At 37.2% G+C, this 18,897-nt stretch overlaps 2 protein-coding genes across 2 annotated transcripts; both read right to left on the reverse strand.

The window, feature by feature from the left end:
- Nucleotides 1-501: 501 nt before the first annotated feature.
- LOC145237979 (TBC1 domain family member 30-like) lies at nucleotides 502-11,914 on the reverse strand. The gene is made up of 14 exons (XM_080100995.1): nucleotides 11,794-11,914; nucleotides 11,569-11,642; nucleotides 11,146-11,291; nucleotides 10,729-10,893; nucleotides 7,806-7,867; nucleotides 7,406-7,597; nucleotides 7,050-7,235; nucleotides 6,260-6,428; nucleotides 5,548-5,719; nucleotides 4,800-5,018; nucleotides 3,928-4,046; nucleotides 3,293-3,472; nucleotides 2,468-2,569; nucleotides 502-1,910 (listed from the first exon to the last, which is right to left on the reverse strand). The coding sequence occupies exons 2-14, from the start codon at nucleotides 11,628-11,630 to the stop codon at nucleotides 1,780-1,782; spliced, it is 1,905 nt and encodes a 634-aa protein (XP_079957121.1). The 5' UTR covers nucleotides 11,631-11,642; nucleotides 11,794-11,914; the 3' UTR covers nucleotides 502-1,779.
- Nucleotides 11,915-12,391: 477 nt separating this feature from the next.
- On the reverse strand, nucleotides 12,392-17,675 carry LOC145237982 (small ribosomal subunit protein uS2-like). The gene is made up of 7 exons (XM_080100996.1): nucleotides 17,568-17,675; nucleotides 16,963-17,111; nucleotides 14,880-15,059; nucleotides 14,307-14,510; nucleotides 13,910-14,011; nucleotides 13,078-13,152; nucleotides 12,392-12,615 (listed from the first exon to the last, which is right to left on the reverse strand). The coding sequence occupies exons 1-7, from the start codon at nucleotides 17,575-17,577 to the stop codon at nucleotides 12,457-12,459; spliced, it is 879 nt and encodes a 292-aa protein (XP_079957122.1). The 5' UTR covers nucleotides 17,578-17,675; the 3' UTR covers nucleotides 12,392-12,456.
- Between the last annotated feature and the right edge of the window lie 1,222 nt (nucleotides 17,676-18,897).

The raw sequence follows: 18,897 nt of genomic DNA on the forward strand, positions 1-18,897 counted from the left end.
TGCGTTTTAAATCACTGGATAAATGCGCGATTAATGTATTGATTCAGGAATCCGGCCCGCCAAGTACTTCATTTTCCCATATCAGGCCCGCCGACTGGAGAAGTTGCCCGTCCCTGTCCTAAACCCTAAAGGCAATTTTTAATCTCAAGTTTCGCACGCAGACTTGCTTCTGAGGATGGTCTAACTTTATCAGTTTCATGTTTTCACCGTTTCGTTTGCATTGCACAACTTTTATGCGTTTTAAAGTAAGCAATATTGATTTAACAAAGTGGTCCTTTGTGCAGTAGATTTAGAGTTTATTTTCTAGCCTTTTTTGTGGTCTTGAGTTATAATAGTTTCCATTTACGGTGTAGCTGCAGCGCGTTAAGCCATGATCCACCAATTGTGACGTTAACGTTTCAACGTTGCGCAGCTATTTCCAATTGGGTGACTCTTTTAGTGCAATTGTTTCGCTATGTTTATAAGTGAAATAAATTTAAGAGAAAACCCTGGCTTAACAGAAACTTTTGTCGCCGGTTTATTGCTGGTTTTAGGGGTGGGAAAATATTTGTTGCACAACTAAACATTATGGAATAAGAAAAAAGCCTGAAAAAAAAAACGATACCAATTCCCACATGCTGACAGAACAATCCGATGTTTGATATAATTGCACAAACACAGCAGTAAGAAGCAATTCACAGTACGATATAAATGTGGTTGCACGTCGCCCATTTGCAGCGAGGAAATATTTTTATAATATGAGCGATTTTAATTGTACCGATAAGGCCAACAAGAAACAGCCTTCTTTTGTGGTGAGAAAGTAATTACAATTTTTTTCACACACATATAATGCGCGACGGAGGCAGTTTATGCGGTGGTACTAAATACAGCATGTTATCATATGGTAAGCAGTTTTAATGGACATAAATATACTTTATGCGAAAAAAAGTATTTCGGGCTGACAGTTATTATACGAGTTGGGGTGAGGGTTTGTGATTAAGTAACACATTCTGGTCTAATTTATCTTCGACTGAGTTGTATTCTTACATTCCGCAAACGAAACGACATACCATGCGGTATTTAGTACCACCCCAGTATATGTAAAGGTTGGCGTGTAATATATTGGCATTAATGTGAAAAAATCCGCATTTCGCAGTTTGTTTGTGACGTTGTAATTGATTGACGTCCGCGAAATTTCAGAAAGATTGTGTTGGAAAAAGGTTTAAATACAGGAAATAGTTTTCATTAGGAAGCACCGAATTTGAAGGGAGTAAGTATGACTGACAGATAAAAATGTCTACGATTAAATTTTTAGAAATCGCACATGTGCAAATTCAAGTGAAAACTTCTGCGGGCTTGCAACATTGCTAGCTTTACGTCCAAATTGAAACGCGAGCTTCATGTTAAACAACAAACACATGGAGATGTGAAAATATAACTAACCGCGCCCTCTAAAGTAATGTTCTATGTTTTGTTTACCTATTACAGGAGTTGTTTTAGAGTGATATAAGTGAGTTTGTTGTTTATTAACCACACAACAATTCATTTCTTTTTCGCCGAATATTCGGTTACGGCCTGAAACTTTTAAGCGGGTTCGGTGCATCACTGGTTCCAACATTAAATTGTTTTTGAACCTTTGCCATTAGTCACTGTGCAATGCCAACTTGCGGCGCCGACGTTCACTTTACTCACACATCACATAATCTACTCCCTGCTACGACTAGATCACGTGACACTTTTCGTCACAATGCTACGAACTATCTGACGTCACAAAGGCGTGTTTGACGTCATGAAATGTAGTTAATCAGGCGATTTAATTATGAGGGAATTGTTTTTCTTGTCCGTCCCGCCACTTGGGGTCGCCCTCGGCCTTCGCTTGCTGCGTTTTTCCTGCACTTGCACGGGTTTCAAGGTCGGGCTGCCAGAGTTTGCTGTGGATGAAAAACACACAACTTATAACCACAATATAAAATAACAAGCCGTTAGTTGTATGCGACGCAGTTTTAACAAGTGATCTTGTCAACTCTGACAATGAAAACATAACCTTTTAAAAAGTCAAAACATTTTTTTACAGAATGAATAAAACAATGAAAGTTATTTTTTATGGTAGGAAACGAGTATACATGTCAAAAAAAACCTTGTTAACTTTAACCTGTGTTTTAAAATGTTAGGCTCTTTGGGGGGTCAACCTGGGTTCCAGTGCCACTTCCCATCAAACATGACAACAAACCAACGATAAAAGTAAAACAGCAAACAATAAAGCTGAAATTCTGCTGAAGATGGGACAAATATGCCTACACATTAGGGATGGGCCGAGCCAGAACCCAGGTACTTCGGCACCGCCGAGCATCGGTGCTTGACCGAGCAGTTGCACAAACTGACCCGAGCATTAAATATTATGCCCTGCTAACATACAAAACAAGTGTAAGATCCCGATTGGGGATGTACCAAGAGGTAATGCACCTCTCAATGACCAGCACATATTTACCTTCTTTTCTTCCCAACAGCAGATGATTCACCATAACTGGCATCTTGTTGTGTTTGGGAGGAAGCATGAAACGAATCTTGTCCTGATGAGGTTTTGCTTCAACTAAAAAAAACATAATGTCTTGAACCTTATTCTATCACATAAATCAATATCTAATCCTTGAAAACAGTGGTTCTCAACCTGCACACGATAGGGACAGACCGAGCCAGAACCCGAGTACTCGGTACCGAGCATCGCTATTTTTAATGCTTGGTGCTCAACCAAACATAACATTTGCACTTTTGGCACATCCCTAGTACATATAACATTAGTTGTCACCTGAGCTGTTCTACCCTATACAACAGGGTTTATGTGGTATGCAGCAATAGAAAATGTCGTTAGGTGGTACCAATGGTGGGATTCAAATTTTTTGTCAGCCGGTTCCATCACAAACGTCATATTTTTTAGCTGGATCTCAAAAATCGGTTTATCAGATAAGATGCAAAAATCCATTGAAAGTAACCAGTAAACCTAACCAGTTTGCTGATCGCATAAAATTTCGTGAGACAGTTCCATAGAACCGGTGCGAACCAGCTGAATCCCACCACTGGGTGGTATCTGATCAGAAGGTTGAAAACCCACTGATTTAAAGTGTCTTGAAAGTTAAGTTAAGTACAAGATGACCATGTTGCCATTTCCAAGCACATGATCAAGTGCATGAGAAGTTAAAAACCTAACGTGAAAAAGCGTTTGTATTTTCACTATTGTCATATAGTAATGTAACAGACCATATTAATTTGACTGTCATTCTACAAATAGTTCAATACTTGTACATCAGATACTTACTAGGTTTAGCATACACAAGATGAGCACGTAGTTGCCGGGATCTGATTGTCATGTATTGATGTTTCAAGGCTGCTATATCAGTTGACATTCGTTCAGACATCATACTGTTAGTGCGCTGGCTTTTTTGACTCTCTGTAAATCGATCGTTGGTTGCCAACTCAAGGTTTTGCTTCATTTGACCTGAAGTATCAAGCACAATGGTGGTTATTGTGTGAATAAATAATATATTTAACTGAAGCTATACAAACTGATCCACCATGGTGTAAGACAAAATCAAACCATACTCTTATACAGCAAAAATACACTATGCAATCCTCACATAGTACACATAACAATTTTAATGCAATATTGAGTCTAAAAAGTCCTAAGAGATTTGTGGCACTTATCAAAGTATCTCCCTTATAGACAACATTTGAATCACATAAATCTTTCTCATATATATATATACTTTATGTTCTTTTTGTTCAAAGTTTCTCATTATATTTAGGGCAAATAACACATTTTAATTTTTGAAACACTGAACACAGAAAAACCATACTACACAATCCTTACTACTTCAAAAGTTTCAGTGCTTTTCATTGCAGTTAAAAACACATGTTTTTACTTTTCAAGAACAAACTGATATGACTTTGTACCTTTCTTTTGGTGCATTGTGGGAGGAGGAACAGTTGAAACTAGACCAGTGAAACAGAAGAATGGGGGGTCATATTCCTCTAAATCCTGATTTTCACCTTCAGTTTCAACTTGCCGTTCACTGAAACACAATGTCATTGTGAAAATATCAGACTAAAATAAAAAGCTGGCTTTCCTATACGATGCTAATTTTTGTATTCTACATCCTATTTGATAACAATTTCCAACAAAAAAATCTGGTTTCCTAATGTTTTAACTGATTCTGACTGATGTACCTTTAACACTTAACCACATAGAATTCTGTTGTCCAGTGTAATTAATAGGGGTGGGCCGAAACTGCAAATGTTCTGCTTGGTCGAACACCGAGCATTAAACCAAAAGTAGCAGCAGATCATAATACCCAATCAGTTGGAATTCCATTATTTAAAATGTTGTTACTCTTAAAGTATATTTGTAACATATTGTCTCATTTTTCTCTGTTTTGCCATTATGGGTTCCTGCGCAATTTTCGTTATAAATGTCATGACGTTTCCAAAACTTTTCAAGAAAAAAACAAACTTTCCATAACCTTTTTAAAAAAAAACGAGTAATTCCCATAGTAAAAATAGAAAAGAGGCTTTGGTATATGTAGCCAATTTACCATACTTGCAAGGAATATACATACGTTACGTAATTTGAAATTCCTATCTCTATCTGGCATTTTCAGGGTAAAACAGGCGCCAAATTTCATACTTTTTTAAGAACTTTTGCACAAGTTGGCTTTTTTCAAAACTTTTCCAGGCCTTAAAAATACAAATTTAAATTCCATAACATTTCCGGGTTTTCCATACCCGGGAAGCCTGCAACATTACCAATAATAGGCCACAAGTTTTACCTGGAAGCCTTAGCTTCTTCGTTTTCTGCAGCAAACGGTGTAATGTTGTATGTGTATTTCTCCCTTAACTGGACAAGGTGGGGAAATGGAAATGCTGCGATCTTGTACGACATACGAATTAACTCATCAGTTTGCACCAATTTGCCATGCAAAGCTTTCTGCATCATCTCGGACATGACGCAGTAAAACTCATCAGCAGACTGTGTTTCTCCAATTTTTCTGCAATACATTTTCTGTTAAGAAATAATCCATCTGGAATATGCAATGCCCTTTTTGTAACCAAAAAAATAAAAAAATCAGGCCTGAAGTGCCAAAAATGTTATGTACTCATATTTGTGACAACAGATTTTCATTAGCAAAATGTTTAACAAACACACTAAGAACACTTCAAAGGGATTTATCGTCCACTGTAGTATGCCAATTCAGTGTTATTTACCCTGATGAAGGCAACCTGTATAGAACATCAAAACGCCAGAAAGAAATACAATTGCTAGAAGAACTCTTTAAATTTAATTTTATGCCTGGCAGCAATAGAACAAACACAATGATGTTCTATACAGGCTTATATAAGAACAACATAATGGGCAGTAATGCATTACAAACATCTCATTAAAAATTGTAATCCACACACACAGATAAGTTCAAACGACCTATTGCATTAGACAGTGACAATTGCATGTCTAAACATTGAGAAACTCAAATCAGTTTGCAAGTGGCAGACTGAAAGTTGAAATAAATTTTGACTTACTCTCCCAGCTTTGCCCAAACTGCAAGGGCAACTCTTAATAGAAACTCATTTCCATCTAACATCACACTGTCCCATATCCTCAGTACAATGTCAGATGGTAAACATGTTGCAAATAACGTCAAAAACCATTGCATGGTGAACACATTGGTTAACGGAGGTTCATAGCTGGACCCTGCAAATCACACAATAAAGCACAATGTAATACCATTTCACCACTATAATTGTTAATATATTTAGTTTAGATCAGAGGTCAGCAACCTTTTAAACTGGTTTGTGCCAGGTGATCGTAATAGTAAGAAGAAAGCAGAGTGTTTTGTTCATGTAAGGCTTGATTTTAAGACAAAGACATGATAAAAAACTATAAACAAGCAGTGTAACAGGTTAAACTCGTACTTCCTGCCAAAGGTTGGCATGCATGCCAGGGGTTGCCGACCCCTGGTTAGATGAACACATTCATACCGGGTTCATCAATGCAGACCAGCAATCACACAAAACTCATGGATTAATCATAGTATGTCAGGCCCACTGAACGCGTTATACTGATTCAAACCGGTCTCCCAAGCATTCCAAAAATTTTTTTCTGGCCTGTGCCTGGCCAAATACGAATGGTTGGACTAGCTTGATATGGTATAATGCTTTCAGTGGGCCTGACGTACTATGACACATTTAGTTTTTAATATGATTCAATGTGATATTGGCCCATGTAACAAACCTTTAGGGTTTTCGTTGGCTTCTTTCTGCAAAACATCGAGATGTCTTGAAAGTTGCGGAAGTCTGTATTTAAGAATATCTCGAAACACAGCCATGTCGACAGATAACGCTTGCAGGTTGTTGGCGAAGTAGTTCTCGGGCAAAACACCATCGATCAAATACACCATTATCTGCCAAACAATGTGCATGTTAAAGTCAGATTATACATTGGTTATGTGTAGTAACAGTTAGGCTTGAATTCAGTTTATTTATTTAGGCATCACAACAGGCTGAGTAAAACCAGGCCTAATTCCATATTTGTACAAACCAGGAAGTCAAACTGGAAGTAATCCCAAACTCCTACATCAGGTTGAGAGGTAAAAATTATTAAACATAAGACCAAACTAAAAATTAAATTTTATCTAAAAAATTGAACTGAGGTTACGCCTTGTATTGTGGTAGGCAATCAGCCTAAACCAGAGCCAATCCAATAAAAATGCCGCCTGTATTATGTTATTGACTACCACCACAATCATTATTGATTTCGGAACAATGTACTGAAGAATCTAAGAGATAACAGCTAAAGGGCACATTAAAAATTTAAAAAATGTTGTGCAGTGCACAGTTAAAAATATAGGATTTTGTGGATATGAGGCAAAATTAATGTTAAAAAGGTGATTTAACTGGTTTTAAACTGCAGTTTAGGTAATTGGTCTGAACAAGAAAAAAAAACTATAAAAATCACAAATAAATAGTTAACCTGAACCGAGCCAGAACTTATATGACAAGCGGTTTGAGCTCTTGGTACAAACCTTGAAAGCCGCTTCATCATCACTTGAAGTGACTTGTAGGAGTAAAGCAGCCAAGACATTGAACCCTTGACAATATCCCACCCCTTGATTCCAGCGTGCATAAGCCAACAACACCCTTTTAAGAAGCAACCGATCTTCGTGTTTACTTCCAGGTGAAATGCTCGCATAGCCTGTGCGATGTAAGTCCTAAAACAGCCAAAACACAAGTAAAGCATGAAACTTTGATTTGGGAAGCCACAATTTTGGAAAATGCTCAGAACATTATAAAACTGTTACTGATTTGTCACTTGTTTAATAGGGAAATAATTAAAGATCTGCAGAAACAGAATTTTGGAAGGAAACTTTGCTTTGCATACCTTTACTATTTGATTTCCCAAACTTTCATCAGAAGGACAAACTTGATCGCTGAAAACATGCTGTAACGATTCTTTCCAATCAGGGTGTTTCCTGTTCAAATATCCTTCAGCCAAACACAACCAAACTCTCTTTCTCCAACAAGATGGCAGACCATTTGGTAATCGAATGATAGCACGCAGGGCGTCACACCACTGAAATTATGATTGCCATTAAAAAAAGTGAGCACTCGCTTTTCAAATATTTTTTTAAAGGGTTGAAAAGGAGGGTTTAAGGAAAAAAAAACTGCCTAGGATCAAAATTATAACTAATTTAAAATATGTCAGTGAGGCAACCAGAAATATTGCGGAAAGTAGGTTGACAAAAAGTTCCTTGTACACAATCAGGGTGGTAACTAATTACCTGTTTAAACCCGTCATCTCCTGGATGAGGCTCCATGTTGAATCGAAGCTTTGCATCAATTTCTGTTCAACAGAAGATATGTTTGTAAGTAGGGATGTTCAAAGTAGAATAACGAATCCTTTGGATTCGAATCCAGTTAGATTCGAATCCATTTTTGCCGTTTATATCGGGTAATTGGAACCGATATTAATGTGTGCTCTCGTCGTTGGCAAAAATGTAAACACATGTGTTACGCTTTTACGTCGACGCCCGGTCATTGTACTAGTTGCAATGACCGCAAGCGCATCGTCGCCGTCAAACGTTATTACGCCAAGTCACGAGTCGCTATAACGATGGTTGTGCGTCGGAGGCATAATTAACGATTAGCGCACTTTTTACGCATCTGATCACATGATTATGCTTATGCCATTGAATGACATACCGGCGACTTTTTGCAACGTCTTACCAGCATCTAACTCAGGGGCGGGCAACTTCTCCAGTCGGCGGGCCTGATATGGGAAAATGAAGTACTTGGCGGGCCGGATTCCTGAATCGATACATTAATCGCGTATTTATCCAGTGATTTAAAACGGATTTTTGACCACCTAAACCAGTGGTCTTCAACCATTTTAGCGAAATCGCCCCCTTGCTAGGGCACTGGCTCAATATCGCCTCCCATTATATTGTTATTTTTTAAGGTTCTTGACTCTTGGGCATTTACGTGCAATTAGATTTACCCAGCACCAACGAATGCTTATGTTAACAGTTAAAACCCAATTTAATTGCTACAACAACACTGAGGGTCAATTTCACGCAATTCTAACGCATCCAAGCAAAGTTTGTGACGTCATAGACAAGATAACATCATACGATTATGCGCAAACAATAGCTATTTTTGTTATTTTGATTAAAAGTAATGGGGCATTACTCGGCAGAAGAGAAACCTATACTTTCCACATTAATAACTTACACTAGATTTATCAAATTTAAGGATGATACAAAAACTTCGCAGTTTTTGAAGCGCTAGCAGACCTATAGAAAGTGTAAAAGTGAAACAAGTTTGAGGGAAAGCTCGTTACCGTTATATTAAAAAGGTATAGCCGGTCACCATACACAGCCTTAACAAAGCGTCCCCTGTGGCCAAATAAACAGCCCAACTTTGCTCTCGAGATCGCAAAAAGTACAAACAAATCGCCAAAAGCAATTTATTCAAATGGAGGCAAAAGCTCATGCGCCCCATGTGCCTGGTGTTTGTTTGCAAGACAAATACAATTTGCTCGTAAGTCAGCGTAGTCTCACAATTCTTGTATATTTCTAAACAATCAGTAATTTTGAAATCGCCCCCCTTGGAAGTAAAATCGCCCCCCAATCCCAAAAATGTCACTATCGCCCCCCGGGTGGACGAAACCCGTTGAAAAACCCTGACCTAAACCAAATAGAATCAAGAACGTCACAATTACAATACAGTTCAAACAATCAAACTGATATAACATAAAATTATTCCCCACAGCAAATGTAATGCATACACCACAGACTTAGATACTGCTATTACACTAACTAGGCTACACGTGTGGAAACAAAGGAAACCGTGAAAGCAAGCCACACACAAGGTTGGTAGTTATGCCGTAACAATGGACGTATGGTCCAATGGTAACAACGGCGGGAAAGTTTTTTGCTATTGGGGAGCGTTACTGTCCGTTACAACTATAATTTGACGTAGTATGCAAGTAGTGGGGTATTGCGGCAGACTGTGGCCGCGGGCCACATTACCATGTAAGACCCGGAAACTGTCTGCGGGCCGCTCAAAATCCCGTCGCGGGCCGGATCCGGCCCGCGGGCCGTATGTTGCCCGCCCCTGATCTAACTGTTTCCAACTGTTTTTCCGACACCACAAAAATTTAACGGTCATGGCGTTTGGCAGCGATTGGAGGCATGGGATTGTCTGTTAATATCGCAAAAACAGTGATGGAATCCCATAACATATGACGTTTGCATCATTTTTTAACCCTATACAAACATAAGAATGCAGTTAGTACACGCTGCAAAGTTCACATTTTGTGTTGCAAAATCGGTAGTTTAATTGGAATTTAAAATCACCCAATGTCCCAGCTTTAGATCACCCAATGTTTTAACTTTGCTAGGGTGCCTGTTTTTACAGTTGTTTTAGGTTAACAAACGTTATATATTAGTACACTAGGGAGTCTATGTCAGTCCTCTACCATCAACAAATCAAATTACCACATCATGCTTACAGCATAGTTACTTCTACTGAAGGCAATAAAAATCAATGAATAAAATTGTTATAATTAATTTTTAACTTTATGCTAATTTGTCTGGGTTAGTGGATTTTTTTGGGTCATTTAATTTCAATGCAGTTGTGCAAAGTTTTTTTCCCAGTGTTTTTCTTTGTTTTGGTTGGTTTTTTTTTACATTATAAATGAAAAATATGTTTTATAATGTATTAAACTGGTCTACTTTAGTTGTTGCAAAAATAACATAAGAATTGGATTCGATATTCTAGATTCGCATCAATTATTCTAGAATACCCAATTATTCTACTTTGAACATCCCTATTTGTAAGGTGTTTTATAAAACAAAACAAGGGCTATAATGGGGTGTATGTAAATACCACTAGACCGCTGTGGCCAGCCTGTACACACTTTCTAAATTTAATGCTGCAATCAACCTGTAAATACTGCGTGACCACTGTGGCTATTTTGTAACACAAGAACTGGCAGTTAGAGCTATTGGGTTGGGGTGAGGGTTGGTAGTGGAAATAACACTTCTGGTCTCCTTTACCTACAGTCATGCGGTATTTACAGGTTTGCCACTCTGGTCATAGCGGTCATAGCGGTCAAGTGGTAATTACAGACACCTCATAATGCACAGGCCATGATGTACACTATCGCTCAAGGAATTAACACAAAGTTAGTTCTGTACTTACTTCGCTTAGGAGATACAGCTTGTAGCACTGCTGTTATCGTGTCACAGTATCTTTTGTGTTTATCTCGTAGACGGTTTCTTTGTTTTAATTGCCGAACCAGTTTTGTTGACATGACAGATATTCTTTCATCAAGGATATTTTTGAGTGACTGAAGTTCATCCATTTCTACAAATAATAAAAAATGATTTTTAATTTCTTGTCATAAGTAATACTTCAAAATAGTGATATGAAAAATGAGTTTCAATTTATTACATTTTTCGCTATCGTGTGGAAATCACATTTTTCTACGAGCTTCTGCATGTGTGTCTGCGCACATGTACCCCGACCATGACACATTAATTAGTTAGTGATATACAACTAAGTACAACACTATATTTAAGTACTCAGTAATCTAATGTAAATACACATGGTAGAAACCTGCAGACTGCAAAAAGGAATGTTGAAGTTTTTTGTTTTTCTGTGGATCCGCTTCATCCAACCCACTATGATATGCCTGGCCATGAATTCCATCGGATAAACAAGAAGCCTCTGTTGAGCTATCAAATTGCTTCTGAAACTGGTACCTGGGTTAAAAAATAGAGTCAAAACAAAATGCAACGCAATTAATACCAACTGAGAGTATTTGAACTGAACAGTATCTGACCCTTCAACATCGACAATCACCATCTATTTAATTATTATTATCAGCAGATTTCGTTGCTTAGAAAATACTTTACATTCTTAGCAATTAATACCAACAGATTTTTATGTGTCTACCATTAGAATTCTAATACTGCCAGTGAAAATAACAATAAAAACTTTCTTTAAACAGTTTGTTTGAATTCCAATGTTATAAATCACCTGTTGTAGATTTCGCTCAACAAACTTTGAACCATTTGTCTTTTTTTCGACATTTCTGCCATTCCAATAAAAAGCTAAAACACAAACGTAGGTTTTACTAAAATGCAGAAACCACTTTTAAGTTTTTACATTTGCATTTTGCATTTTGCATTTCAACGCTTTAACGCATCAGGTTCCTTATTTTATCAAACAGAGCTTAAAAAATATGAAAGTATGTCTACAAACCTTCGCAACAGATGTTATTTTACTGAATAAACAAAAGAACTTTCTTCGGAAATGTCACAATATGTCATTTTCCTCTTCTGTATCACGTTTCGCAAAAACTTTCTCCAGCTGCTTATGACGTTTTAGGTACAACAACAAAATATGTATATCGCAAAATAAACAATTTTATTTTTCGTACTTTTTAAACCTGTTTGGGACCAAAAACTCTTATTAGCAAATTCTTCGTTTTGTAAACAAATAAAAAATAGAATTCACATTTTTCCGCAATGAAAACCCCAATCAGTAACACTTAATGCAAAACTGCATGCTTGTTTCATTTTATTCTCTTTAGGCAGGTAAACGCATGAAAGCGTCACGGTCACAGTCTGTGAATTCATTCTTTAAACAATTTTTGTCATCTCATATAGTTGGGGACCTATTTAATCCAACCTGTCAGAATTCAGCAGGTTGGAGCAACGGCGGTCAAGTTTCTTGATCTGAAAGTGGCCCCAGACATAGAGTCACTCATAACCTTACAGACATGGTGGTTCTTGGCGAAGTACCCCTTTCCTTTACACACTCATCTAAGTGGATCCACACAAAAAAACTCGACACAATATGAATTCATTGACTTTTTATTGGCATGCCATTACAGCAGCAGTGTGTAGAGCATCCTTATGGAAACTACCACTTGGTGCTGTCAACCTGTGTTGGGGGTGGAGCAGTTGTTGCCCAATCATCAGTAGCTGGAATGTGACCTGCTCCAGGAAGGGGATTGATTGGAGCAGTACCCAGTTCACCAATAGCTGGCTGTAAAGCTGTCTCGGCCCAATCTTGCTGCATCTGCAAACATAATTACATAAGAAATACATAAGGCTCCATATATGTCATCCTTTTCGATGCTATGTTATGCAACTTACAGTTATGATCATGATATTTTCAGTTACTATGTTTGCTATAGCCTCTTTTGACTACTGCCAGATACAGTAAACCACAGTTAAACCAGATTTGGTCAATTAAAATCTTCACCTAATTTGAACAAAATTTAGAGAACAGATGATTTGCAATGTGGTAAGGTTTTAACTAATCAACATTGGTTAACCTGCCTAATCTAGAAATGGTTTTGGGTCCAGTTGGGTCCGGATTAACCAAGGTGTACTGTACTCTTATTTGACAGTGTAATGATTGAAGCAAACAAACCCAGGTGGGAATATTAGAGATTTTGTACAGAAACTTGAAGATTGTTAAAGCACCATCGGTTCAAACTGATGTCAACTAAAAACAGGAAACATTTGTGCAACTTACAGTTTCACCACCCCAGTCTGGCTGTGGAGCTTCAGCCTCCAACTCTTTCTGTTGTTGTTGCTTCTCAACTGCAGCCTACAAACAACATTCATGCTTGTTTACAATTTGTACAAACCAAAGCCCTGGACAAATTTTACTTATAATGAAAACATTTAGAGTTCAGACCAGAGGTGGGCAACCTGCGCCCCTTGATTAAAGGTTGTGCGGCCACAGAGACGCTTGGACTTCAAATGTACTGACTGGCAAACGAGTCCAACTATTATATATTTTTGAGCAGATTAATACGCCTGATGCTATTTTTCTGTGACCAGGCAATTTGTGACTAGAGTTAAATGCGAATTTTACTTGTAGTTAAGCATAGTTGGTAAGCAACAAAGAAAAATCACCTTGTGTTATACACAGGTGCGGCCTGCGATCCAATTTTGACAATTGCATTTGGCCCCACAGTAACAAAAATTGCCCAGCCCTGGTTTAGACCAAAGTTTCTAACTTGGGATAAATGATAGTGAGAAGAAACTTTACCAGCAGTACAGAATACATCATACACAATTTCAGACAAACTGCTAAACAAGTAAAGTTAATGGCATAATAAAAAGACAAAAAACCAACCCAAGTCTTTATTGCAAACGGAAAAATAGTTCTTGTATAACATAATTAACACAATAAATAATTTGTTGCTGCCAGGCATAACGGTTTAACAAATTTGTAGCTCTTCCAGAATGTTTTAATTGTTTCAGATGTTTCGAAAAATTGACAACACGAAGTTGTTATAAAACAACAAGGGCAATTAAACACACAAAAAACGCAGTATTTAATAAAAGTTACAACTGACCTGTTCATCTTTCTCAATTTCTTCTGGATCACGATAGAAGTACAAGTCACACATAACCTCCCATGGCTGTGAGCGTGGAATAGTTCCTCTCAACCTCAACACCTAAAGATATAAAAACTTATTTGTGAATTTATTACAGGCCCTTTGGGCCCTTTAACATAACTTTTCTTTGTCTTGCAGCATAAAATTATTAACACCAGTACTTTGTTACTTTACAAATGGCACAAAAAATATTATTGGTCAGCCAGCACTTTAAATAATATGTCACGCTACTTTTTTCCAATTTCATATTTTGTACAAGCAAAACAAAAGTAGCATAACATAGAATTTAGCTGAGTAAAAAAAAAACAATTTTGCCAGGCATTAACAGTTGCAGTGATAAAAAACAATATTGTACCTCACGTGCCAAAAGCCACCACATAAGACCGATAGAATGCTTAGACTTGTTGTTGCACGGAATCGAAATGTCGACATATCGAAGTGGTGAGTCTGTATTGCAGAAAGCAATCACTGGTATGTTCACATAAGATGACTCTGTGATTGGCTGATGATCGGCCCGTGGGTCGGTTACAATCAACAAGCGTGGTTCACGGAATGCAGCCTGCAAAAAAACAGAAATTTTAAACATCAAGTGGAACAGTAATGCTAAACTACAGTTTACAGAAAATTCCAGTTTATCACATAAAAAACTTTATTAGGCACAGGATACTGTAAGAGCATAGCAATAACTAACAGTACCAAGGGCAGTTTGTCTATCACAAAAGTCACAAAAGTTTTGTCTATCACAAAAGTCATACTTTTCAGCCTGCTTTGTTACAAAAAGTCCATTGACAGCAACCAGTAAGGCTAACTGGTTTGCTAATCGCATAAAATTTTCGTGAGATGGTTCTATAGAACCGGTGCGAACTGGCCGAATCCCACCACTGACCAAGGGTTATTTCAAACAACCAAAAAAATCACTGAAACATACCTGAATCTGATTGGTGAATGCACCAGGTGTAAATCTGCCTGCGAATGGAGCAGCGCCAGTAGCTGATGCAAACTTCAAGATAGCTCTCTGACCATAAGGTCTCGACGAAATCACACAGATGTCAGTTGGGTTCTCAATGGCCACGATTGCTCGTGCAGCCAAAAGCAGCTTCTCCCACGTCTGAAAAACGACAAAATTAAGCAACATAAAACACAAGCAGCTTACCATCTATCTTATTGTTCAGAAAAACAGAGGCAGGTAACAGGCAACTTAAGTTTCAAAACAAAAAGAAGATCTCAGCTAGGTAGTTTTTTCTTACAACTAATGTGCCAAAACATCTAACAAAACTAAAGCATGCCACTTTCAGTGCACTATAAGAGTCGAAAAAACAGCTTAGCGATGGCATTTTTCCTGCTGTAAAGCTATGGTGCCATCATAATCAGTGGTCAAAGCAGGCAGTAATGCCGTTCAGGCTGCTAACTCCCTGATTTCTTGTAAAATTCTTGATAGTTCATAGTTCCAACTAGGGTTGGGCATTTGACCGGTCAAATAAAATCTGGTCAATTGACCGGTCAAATACTTGTCAAATAGGTCAAATATCGGTCAAATACTATTCACATTATTAAATTGCAATTTTAGTTTAAAGTTGAAGTTAAATCTTCTTCTAAACCATAAGTAGTGGAGATGGAGGTTTCAACTCATATAAATTTGTTTATGAAATGGGAAATATTCAGTTTATATTATATTACAGACTTTTCCGACCGCATTGCATGCTTCATTTCATCAATGGTGCTTGTAATTTTCATTCAGTAATCACATTTGTGAACTGGATTCTCATTGTATTCTATATACATCATATTAAAGTCTAATTTTGACTGAGATTTAACTGTAAAACTCGCTTATCCTGCTTAAAGTCGTAATTTATGCTGTTACGCTGTTGTCACATCTCCATTCATGACAAAAAAGGAACATACAAAAGCTTAAAATGTACGTACTTTATCCCAATCAGTACTGACCTGTAACTTATCCAAAAAAATCTATTCAGGGCAATTATAAGCTAATAGCTACAAACAATTTTTGGATCAACTATAGAAAAAAGGACTATAGACCTACAAGTTTACACAGATGCTATAAATAGCTTAGATTTTTTTATCTGTCAATAAAAATGTGCAACATTTACAAAAATGTCCAAGTAAATACTAATGAACTAACTTTTCCCCATGGACATATCACACTCGATTTTTATTAAAATAAAACGTTTTTTATTAAATAAACTAGAAGTGATCCATGTTTTTTAATTGCATTGTAAACCTTGCAAAGTTTGCCATGACGTAAATCAGATCATAATTTCAAATCAAAAGTATCTCCTAATTGTTTTGTTATTTATTTCAAATGAACAAAACACATCTATATTGGCTTTAAAATCACTTATTAATACAAAAGTATGCCCTAAACTGTTCTATCTGAGGGTTATTAGAAATAATTTACCCTTTCCAACAACCAAAAAGCAAGTACAAAAAAATTTAACACATTTGATTTTTAAAATTAAAAATAGTATTTGACCGGTTAAATAAAGTGCTGTCAATTGACCGTATTTGACCGGTCAATTGACCGGCTTGCCAACCCTAGTTCCAACTACTTCTATTGCTAGATAGCATGCGGTTGTTATGATTTATTTTGACTCACTAATGAGTTTTGTAACTTGTAAGTATAATTGGAATTTGGTGTGATGTTGGATTTCTTGGATAAATTCTAGGTGCAAGCCAGTCTGCAGAACATGACAGTTTCTGATGAGATCTCGGGCGTGCAGGACCAACATTTTCCAAAGTGCGCGCAAGCACGACCCGTAAGTTCGCATGCAAGACCAATTTTAACAGCCGCAAAGTAAGCAAAAAAGGTCATGGCAAGCCAACTAAATGCCTTTAGTGCAATTTTTCACATGCAACCCAAAACAATTGGTGTGGAAAACCTTTTTTCACAAAAAATCGTGTGTGCAACTGCCACACTCTGCAGACTGGGGGTGCAAGTTATTAAATTTTATCATTTTATTTAAACACACGAGCAGTCAGCACGAGTGCCAAACCTTTTTGAGATTGATGATGAAAACACCATCTTGTCTCTGCTTGTAGATGTACTGCTCCATCTGGAAATCACAGTTTGATGCACCAATGTGCGTAGTGGCACCCAACATCTTAGTCACATCTTCCTCTTTTAGGGAAAGCGCATCAATACCTTAACAACAAATACAAGTTGTTGGTTTTGTCACAAGTTGTATTTCAAAATCTTTATAGGTTTGCGTTTGTGTCTGTCTTTTCTAATTTCCAATGTAGTTTAATATTTTGCATGTCAGACAGAAATCAAGAATTTCAAATTGCGTTTTAACTTCAAAGGTTTTAAATAAAAGTTCAGACTCGGGAATGATTAGTTTAAGAAGTTATTTCACAAATAACATAAAACATGTCTTGAATTTAACTAAAGGTGTTATTGTGAGTTGTGACAATGGAATTCGTGCGATCAAAAAGTTTGTTAGAACTTTAAAATGTATTAAATTTTTTGATTAGGTCAATTTAAAAGAATAATATGTCAAAACTGAACATTACTTTTTCATTTTAGGTGCAGTTAAAGCCTAATGGAACATGTTTAATTTTTTATGCAGGAAAAATACAATAGCAATGTTTTGGGCCTTACCTCCGGACATATTGACGGATTTAATCCAATATTTTTAAGTTACGAATTGAATAAACCGACAGCACATCCAGCACGAATATACGTTGGATGGAAAAGAGAGATTTATTCCGCGGTCCAGCACACGTGAAAAAAACGTGGTAACCTGTCATAATTTTTATTTTTATTTGGGGGGCTCTTATATTTTTACTGTCAAAAAATCAACAGTTCATGTACATTACAGTTTTTTTCTTACTGAAAGAAAAGGTAATATAAATTATATTATCCAACAAAAGGCTCACAAAAAGACAAAAATATATAACAGAGAAGAAAGCAATTGTTTCCTGAAACACAGATTATAGGTCACCAAAATTTGCATGACTGCTGATTGCTTTTTTTAATTAGCACCTCGATTCCCAAACGATCAAAATGCCGGCATCTTTAATCCACTTACACATCAGAACGTTTTCCACTCTGTCACAATTATCAGACCAGTAGAGTTGATTGAATGGCGCGATCTCGGTCATGCATATGCAATTTTTGTATTGATTTTTTGGTCATTCTTCATCAGCTCGTGTGTGTTGGCAATGCAATTGCTCTGTTAACCCACCATTGCAACGTGTCACAAAAGGCAACATGTTATTTTTAAAGGTTGAAGAAATGCTAAAAGTGCAGGACCACAATCAAAACACCGCCGGTCATTTAGCACAGGGGTCGGCAACCTTTTTTACATTGCGGACCGTTTTTGAAAATAAAAATTTATCGCGGACCGGTCTTCAAAAAACTACAAATATTTAGCAATAAAAACGCTTTAAATTAGTTCATCATCCCCGGGATGCATGGTCAAAATGTTTTAAGGCATTTAACCTGAAAAATTATACGGCCTGGTAACGAACTTCTCGCGGACCAGTATCGGGTCGCGGACCGGCGGTTGCCGACCACTGATTGAGTAGCCTAAACCTGCTTTTAAAGGTGTGCAACTCATTCAGAAAGTTCAGCTAAGATGCGAAGTTATTTGATCAACCTACATCCGGTTTGCAAGAAATGCGTTATCCGTCCTGCCAAGCTTTGTCGTAGATCCTTCAAATGCCAAGTACAAAAATTTCGGCCTTTTGGACTAACCATATATTACTAACCATAGTAAGTAGGCTAATATTTGGACTAACAGTGGCATAAACGAGAAACACTTTGTAGCTTTTGACGAATTTTTTTCCAATGGTCAATGCGCGTCTATTTTTTGCATCCAGTCAAACGCGAAATGTGATTTCAGTGCATAAGTTTGTTTAAAAAATTTCATTTTTGCGGCTCGGTCAACTTGGATACATCTTTAACAAATTTCTTCGTTTAACTGATG

This window comes from Phallusia mammillata, chromosome 7 (assembly GCF_965637545.1).
Source record: "Phallusia mammillata chromosome 7, kaPhaMamm4.hap1.1, whole genome shotgun sequence".
Lineage (NCBI taxonomy): Eukaryota > Metazoa > Chordata > Ascidiacea > Phlebobranchia > Ascidiidae > Phallusia > Phallusia mammillata.

What these genes read in the sequence shown, in the direction of transcription:
- LOC145237979 (XM_080100995.1), bottom strand. Translation starts at nt 11,630, where the DNA reads ATGGCAGAAATGTCGAAAAAAAGACAAATGGTTCAAAGTTTGTTGAGC. An exon ending in AGCCAACGAAAACCCTAAAG is followed by an intron (nt 5,720 to 6,259) that starts GTTTGTTACATG and finishes TGTGATTTGCAG; the next exon opens with GGTCCAGCTATGAACCTCCG. An exon ending in GAAGAAGCTAAGGCTTCCAG is followed by an intron (nt 4,047 to 4,799) that starts GTAAAACTTGTG and finishes ATTGTGTTTCAG; the next exon opens with TGAACGGCAAGTTGAAACTG.
- LOC145237982 (XM_080100996.1), bottom strand. An exon ending in TCATCATCAATCTCAAAAAG is followed by an intron (nt 15,060 to 16,962) that starts GTTTGGCACTCG and finishes GTCGTTTTTCAG; the next exon opens with ACGTGGGAGAAGCTGCTTTT. An exon ending in CATTCACCAATCAGATTCAG is followed by an intron (nt 14,511 to 14,879) that starts GTATGTTTCAGT and finishes GTTTTTTTGCAG; the next exon opens with GCTGCATTCCGTGAACCACG.